This window comes from Eleginops maclovinus, chromosome 10 (genome assembly GCF_036324505.1).
Source record: "Eleginops maclovinus isolate JMC-PN-2008 ecotype Puerto Natales chromosome 10, JC_Emac_rtc_rv5, whole genome shotgun sequence".
NCBI lineage: Eukaryota > Metazoa > Chordata > Actinopteri > Perciformes > Eleginopidae > Eleginops > Eleginops maclovinus.
In genome coordinates this window covers 22,329,157-22,336,631 of record NC_086358.1, presented here as the reverse complement: position 1 = coordinate 22,336,631, position 7,475 = coordinate 22,329,157, and the positions used below count along the sequence as shown (strand labels likewise).

The 7,475-nt window shown below is 42.0% G+C and overlaps 1 protein-coding gene across 2 annotated transcripts; it reads left to right on the top strand.

The window, feature by feature from the left end:
• Positions 1-1,076: 1,076 nt before the first annotated feature.
• On the top strand, positions 1,077-6,549 carry mettl9 (methyltransferase 9, His-X-His N1-histidine). 2 transcript variants are annotated; one of them, XM_063892896.1, is made up of 6 exons: positions 1,077-1,247; positions 1,408-1,569; positions 2,203-2,393; positions 2,462-2,671; positions 5,001-5,185; positions 5,272-6,549. In XM_063892896.1, the coding sequence occupies exons 2-6, from the start codon at positions 1,474-1,476 to the stop codon at positions 5,496-5,498; spliced, it is 909 nt and encodes a 302-aa protein (XP_063748966.1). In that variant the 5' UTR covers positions 1,077-1,247; positions 1,408-1,473; the 3' UTR covers positions 5,499-6,549. The 2 variants fall into 2 exon arrangements, with proteins under 2 accessions (XP_063748966.1, XP_063748965.1); XM_063892895.1 differs by having other exon boundaries at positions 1,106-1,569.
• Positions 6,550-7,475: the final 926 nt, after the last annotated feature.

The following is a 7,475-nucleotide window of genomic DNA, read 5'->3' as shown; positions in this document are numbered from 1 at the left end:
TTCTTTATTGAAAACCTCCACTTAACATATTTGCTTTTGGGTACCTCGGCAGTGGTCCATGACGTGAACTAGCCCCTCTCCAGTTGCAATCCACACTCCATATTTCTTGGTCCCAACGGGACATGAACCGGCAACCCTTCGGTCCAAAGTCCAAGTCCCTACAGACTGAACCACTGCTGTCCTGAATTGTTGAGCTGCAAGAGCCACTTGAAGAACACTGGTCTCCAAGTCGCACAGGTAAACATCCTAACATTGTGTTTTGGTGAACATAAATCAAAAGTAAGAATAACAATATCTCAAAATTCACATCAGAGACCCCTCTCCTCCTTTGTTTAATATCTTCTTTAGAGCAAGAACCTTCTTTCTAATGAATCACTTATCTGTGACAGAGAGCACAATTCAGTGTGTCATTTAACAAAGGTAAGCACACAGTGCTAGAAACAAAGACAAATACACCTCTGTGTTTGAGTGAAGCGATTATAGGTGTGGCTGAATACTCTGAATGTCTCACTGCCTCAAAGCAAGAAAGAATATTCAACACTCGCTTGGCTATTGTTATTATCACAGTGTGGCGCCACTAATAGAAAACTCTCCAACTTATTAAATCATGGCCTATTAAAAGATTGGCAGCCAGACACCAACCGGTGATCAAGATGTCCTGGTTTCACTTGAACTTATGGCCTATTAAATTCGGGTTGAATAATATTACTGTATTTTTTCTTAGGGCCGGAAACAAATATTTTAAATATCAGGCCTAATTTGGACTGTTTAATTCATGTTTAACTTATATGACAATTAAATCTTGCACAGCATTTCACATGATTTTGACAGAAACGATTGAGCATCCTGCTTACAGCCCTCAGTTCTTAATGTAGGAAAATGACGCGAAGTGGCAAGCAAACTGAATACAAAAGTTTCTGCCTCTACATATCTACGTGTTTTTTTATCATGTTGAATCCCTGACAAACTGTAGCTTTTTCCGACATTAGTGTCGTTTTTATTTAAAGAGCCATAATGTCACGTGTTGTATTTCACAGAATCAACCCGGCGGGATGAATGTTGTTCCTGCTCTGTGTGGGGACATATTAACGGTTACACAGGAAGTTCACAATATGCGGAAGTGGCTTTTTTTTAATTGTTTTTAGTGATGAGCATAGCGCACACCGGTGAAATACGATAATACAATGGACTCACAAGACTAAGCTGTTGGATAAACAGCAGTTGGCTGTGTTAAAGCCCCCCCTCAGGTTTGTTGATTTCTTGTTTTGAATAGGAAACCCTTCCCGGCGTGTTGCTTCACCATTGGCTGCCATGGCCTTCTTTATCCTCGCTCATTAACACAGCTGTCAGTCCTCCGCTGGCTCAGCTGCAGCTCTCACGCCTGTTGTCCTCATGTGTCATCTGCAGCTGAGGACGCTGCTCTTCGGAGCCTGGCTGCTGGGATACGTCTTCTTCCTCCTCTCCATCAGGAGGATGTGGACCGGGAAGTACGTCCGCAGCCCGCTGGCCCGGTCCCTCTTCTTGAACATGGTGACCGAGAACGAGGCTGCGGCGACCGAGACTCAAGAGGTATGAACTCTTTATCATTTCCCGCTTTATCAACATGCATGGGCAGACGAACTACAGACTGACTCACGTGTAGATACTAGACTCATGTGATAAATCACATTTTAAATGGAATTTGGCACCTGACAGTGTGTTATGCTCCACTGATCACAGGGCGGATCAGAGATCATTCCTCCCTGCTTCACACTGCTTACAAAAAGGCATGGCCTTTATATAGCATCTTAAACACATGGCAAGTGCTTTACAAAAATAAAATAAACAAGTTTTAGATTTTTTTTACTGGAATAAAAGTACCAATAGCACATTGTACATTTCAAGTAAAACTACTGTATCGACAATGGTAATAAAGTAACGTTTTTAAGTCCGCTTAGGAATATGTGCTTAAAGTATGAGGAGTAAAAGTACTTAAGTGTATAAAGTACAAGTACCTCTTATGTGTTTCAGGTACAGTACTTACTTACATTCATTTTGGGTTCATTAAACAATTTAGAAACACAATATTTGTTGTATTAATGTACAAATGTAATCCATTGCACCGGCATTGACACATTTGAGCCATGTTGAATATTATACTCTGTAAATGCTATCTCTGGTTTAAATGTCAATACTTTCCCTCTCCTTGTCCCATGGCTGCAGTGGTACCAGTGCGGTCCGGACCTGCTGGGAGAATCTGTGCGGCCCCTGTTTGTGCAAAGCCACCTGGACTCAGACACCAAGGCTTTCCTGAAGCGGAGCGTGGATAAGTCTGGCTGGCTGTTCACCCAGCTCTACCACTCTTTTGTATCCACCTTCCTCAGCCCACTGGTGTCCCGCACCTCCATCAATGGGTGAGTATTACAGACATGTCCCGCTCTGTTCCACCCAGTCTCCTCCTCTGACCATCTCTCTGTCTCAGGTTTCTGGGTCGTGGCTCTATGTTTGTGTTTTCCCCGGAGCAGTTCCAGCAGCTGCTCCGCGTCGGACCAGAATGGAGGTCTGACAGACTGCTGGACTTGGGTGCTGGGGATGGTGCTGTTACCGGGGTGATGGGAGCACATTTTAGAGAGATTTATGCAACCGAGGTCTCTCCACCCATGAAATGGCATCTTCAGAGGAGGAATTACAAGTGAGTAATAAACCAAATGATTGCTGTTATCTTATTTCAGCGTGCTATATCACCCACAGTAATAATAGTAGTTTTGATCCCATCAGTATGATACATGTTATACTCTCCATTAAATCTCAAAGCTCAATATCCGGGCAATTTAAACTGGTCAGTATTGCCTGAGCCAGAGCGTTCCTTTGTTTTTTCAGCGTGCTATATCAACCCACAGTAATAATAGTAGTTTTTATCCCATCAGTATGATACATGTTATACTCTCCATTAAATCTCAAAGATCAATATCAGGGCAATTTAAACTGGTCAGTATTGCCTGAGCCAGAGCGATCCTTTGTTTTACGGCAGCTGTCACATGTGTTTTTACTAGCAAAGCTTTCATGCACAGCCAGGCAACCAGTGCACCCGTAAAGACATGTGTCCAGAGTATCCGTTATTTCCAAGCTTCCAATTGAGTGATGCAGGAACGAGTCCTACAACCTGGAAAAGACTTAGCATTTTATCACACCGTCTTTTATTGGATTTCAAATTTAAATTTAAAAATTAAATTTCAAGGTTTTATTGGTCATATGCACAGCATATACAACGTATATGTTGGCAATGAAAATCTTATGTCCCATGCTCCTCCAACAACTCAACATACATGGTGCAAATAAGATAAATAAAATAGTGCAAAAGAGAGAAGAATATTTACAATAACAACAATAAAGATTTGAGGATGTGAAATATATACATATGTGGAATACATTGAAAGTATTTAAATACTTTACACTGTTGAATGAGGAGGTATGGACAGATGCATATATTACATATAACAGATGTATATGGCAGATATGTATAATATATATGTATGTGTGTACTATAAACAGATGTGAGTAGACATTCACAGAGCTCAGGAGTTCAGCAGTCTTATAGCCTGTGGTATAAAACTGTCTCTGAGTCTGGTGGTCTTGGTCCGGATGCTGCGGTACCGTCTGCCAGACGGCAGCAGACAGAACAGATTGTTGCTGGGGTGATGGGGGTCCTTTAATATCCTACCAGCCTTCTTCCTACACCGCTGGGTGTAGAGGTCCTCCATGGATGGCAGCTCCGTCCTGGTGATGTGCTGAGCAGTTTTCACCACCCTCAAGGAAATGGGTTGTCACTGCACCACTCTGTTATATGCCCCTGTGCCACCAAACCGCTTCCAGGGCCTGTTCAGGGCTAGAGCCTGATTTAAGATCTGGTTCTTCCGGTTTCCACCGCAATCTGAGCAATAACAGTTCATGGCGATTGCGGCGAATAAAAGTTGTAACGCGCAGTAGACTAGAACCACACACTTATAGAAGACACACTTAAAGTGAGGCAACACTAACCAGGCTCAGTGTGATGCTGTTTATTTCACCTTACTTTAATGACCATCTGTTCGCTGTTATTGATCACTGTGAAGAGCAGGCAGACGTTCTCCTGTTGTTTTGTATTATTGCAGCTATCATATGGACTCAATACATGGGCTACACAGGTTGCCACGTCTGACTACTATATAAGTAGAATCATATTTAAAAATATGCCGGTAAAATATGCGTGTAGAAAACGGCTTATGCCACAATATGATGACAACAAGTAGTCAAGATAGTCAGATTAGCTTCGGTTGCTTTGCTAACATCACCTGTCTAAGAGAAACTTTGATAACAGCGTTGTGATGCCAAACAACGTCAATTCAGACTGAAACACATCCACTGATGGGGATGGGGGGTATGATCAGCTGCTCGTGTGACAGTCAGAAAGTGAATACTTTCCAGCGGCCGCTTCCGTGAGTTAATGGCAGACTAAACGCTGGTGGATGAGCAGCACTGCAGCGGGTGGTAAATGCCGCTGAACCACATTAATAAACAATGAACCACGGCAGTAAAAACATTGGAGAAGTAGTTCTTTAATTAAATCTGGCTTCATATGATTTAAAACTACACTACCATCGACCCGACACAGTCCTCTATTGATGTTGTTGTGAGTGGCGTTGGGGAGAAAATCAGCAACGTAAAACGCCGTGTGGGTCATAAGAGAGCACTTAAACGGTGATGTCATGACGCAGCACCAGTCGGGCTCTCGGCGATGGAAGCATAACTCGGGCTAAAAAGAAGAACCATTTCGGAACCAGAAAAGCACTAGCACAGAGCTGGAACTGGTTTAGTGGGAAAGGGGCATATGTAAGCAGCTGTGCTCTTAATGTTGGTAGCCACAGTGCAATTCCAGAGATGGGGCGTCACGTTAGCCATTTGGACTGCTATAACTATCATTTCTTGTACCCCTAAAAATAACTAATTGTCATCTAAAAATTCTGTTCTTCCGTGGTGCTTAGGCTGCTGGGGATCGATGAGTGGCAGTACAGTGGTTTCCAGTACGATGTGATCAGCTGTCTGAACCTGCTGGACCGCTGTGACCACCCCCTCCATCTGCTGCAGGACATCCGGCTGTCACTGGTTCCCAACACGGGGAGGCTCATCGTGGCTGCAGTGCTTCCCTTCCAGCCTTATGTGGAAGTCGGTCAGTTGGGAATCTTTCCTCATACGTATATGGCTTCATGCATTTCCACTCTCACCCAAATTAAAACATTCTATATTTGTTTTTAGGAGGAAAATGGCAGCGTCCGAAAGAACATATAAAAGTACAAGGAAAAACCTGGGAGGAGCAAGTAACGAACCTGTCCAATGAGGTCTTCCGAAAGGTGGGGTTTGAGGTAGAGGCTGTGACTCGGCTGCCATACCTCTGTGAAGGAGACATGTACAATGATTACTACGTTCTCGATGATGCTGTTTTTGTTCTCAAGGTTTCAGAGAGTACATCGGAGTCTGCTTGAAAACCAAAAGCACTGTAAGAAACATGGTTGGATTTGAGTGCAATTTTAATTTATACAACACAGTATTTCTTTAGAAATGGCGTGTCAGCTGTGAAGCTCAGGTACTGTAATTCCTTATGAACCAGCCATGTTGAAGGACTAAACGGCTGTTGAACTGCCACTGAACATCAAATCCTCCATGAGATATCACCATGCTGTAGGTGTTCCCTCTGTAGAGCCTGTTATCTGTGGGAAGTGTTTACTGTTAGACTTTCATCATTCTGTAATATCAAGTGATTCCAGGGATCAGTGTTTGCATGCACACACTTAAATTAATCATTGTGAATTGGTATTTAACTTGCTGATATTAATGAAAAAAGTGTGAAGCCTTCTCAAAGCAAGCCTTTTTAACTTTGTGTACAGTATATTAAAATCAGTTACCAAGGCCACAGACAACTATATAATGTTTGAGGCTGTTTGGTTCAGTTCAGACTGACTGGGTCTTTGGCCGGAGGTGAAAACTGTCAATTTTACCCTATGGGGACCAAACATTATACTGCAGCTGGTAGACACAGGGACGCGGTTACTAATGTCCCAGGGAAGAAGAGTCATAATCAAACCCTCCTTATCAATACAAAACGTTGATCAGATAGATTCTACGAATAGCTGTGTTAATCAAGACCAAGTTAACTGCACCTAAACCTGCACCAGAATACGAAAGAGCTACAATTAAGGTACACTATTGCTATAGCTATAAATTATATTATCATTTATGGTTTTTATATGCTTCCCTATGCCAGGGGCATTGAGCTAGCCCACAGCTGAGAGACTTTCTCGGAGAGCTACTCATTTCATCCCCTGGCAGGTTGCCATTTAAAGGTGGCATTAAGATCCTGGTGGATGTCTGTGTTTTTATCGTTGGCAACACCTGGAAGCTTTGTGAGATTCTCCTGAATCCATCTTTATTCATTTATCATTTCTAACATTTGTTCACGTTAATTGTGGGGTTTCTTTTTTTACTGATTGTAAAGCACCCTAAGACAAATGTATAAAAGGCCCATGTGATATCAAATGTAATCGATTTCATGTTGCTTCAACCAGCGGGTTCAGTTTCCTTTCAGCTGCAACTAAACAGGGGAACATCTGCACTTCATCGCCTGACCACAGTGTAGCGGAGTGCTGCCATTCTTCAACATCTAGGTGGAGATCATACAAAATAGTTAGCTTTTGAACAGGATGCATCACATTCTATAAGATCGTGTTTGTAGCGGGGTTAAGGTTAGTGTATTCATATAGCAGATATCAGACACAAAGGCAATGATACATGCTTTACATTGGCATTAACACAAATGAATTAAAAACTAAATAAATTGAACAAAAAAAGACAAGTCATAAAAGTTATGATAGCAGATAATCCTTCAAGAAGAGAAAGATTTACAGCCTCAATTTAAAAGACGGGTTTGGGCAGACACAAGCGGTTCAGGAAGTTTGATCCAGGTCTGTGGAGCATAACAACTGAACATGTATTGTGATCCCAATCCATTCAGATCTTTAAGTTTATATTTACTGAAGTCAAAAGGAAGATTAGGAAGTGTATTCTTTGTGTTATTGGAAGAGAAAATGATAATGCTGAAGTGGTCTCTTAATTTTTTTTCGAACTTTATATCTGAATAACAGAGCATTCTGCATTTTGAGGTTTAATGTTACGGAGACAATCCTTTAAAAATCTCAAAATGAACATTGAGATTGGATTTATATACTCCATGGTGCTTTTTTATCAGAGACAGCTTTGACTGTAGCAGGGGCGAGAGCCTAATGAGATTTGTAGTTTTACACATCAAATGATCAACCATAAAATCAAAAGAGTTTGAATGGAGTCCGATAGTGTAGGAAAAGGCCTGAACTATGTTCCTCTGTGATTATCTCTTCTTGCCTCTTAGTGCAAACACTGGTATCGATTTGAAAGAAGATACAGGAGTGATCTGAGTCACCAACATC

What these genes read in the sequence shown, in the direction of transcription:
- mettl9 (XM_063892895.1), top strand. Translation starts at nt 1,393, where the DNA reads ATGTGTCATCTGCAGCTGAGGACGCTGCTCTTCGGAGCCTGGCTGCTG. An exon ending in CGGCGACCGAGACTCAAGAG is followed by an intron (nt 1,570 to 2,202) that starts GTATGAACTCTT and finishes CCATGGCTGCAG; the next exon opens with TGGTACCAGTGCGGTCCGGA. An exon ending in CCAGCCTTATGTGGAAGTCG is followed by an intron (nt 5,186 to 5,271) that starts GTCAGTTGGGAA and finishes ATTTGTTTTTAG; the next exon opens with GAGGAAAATGGCAGCGTCCG.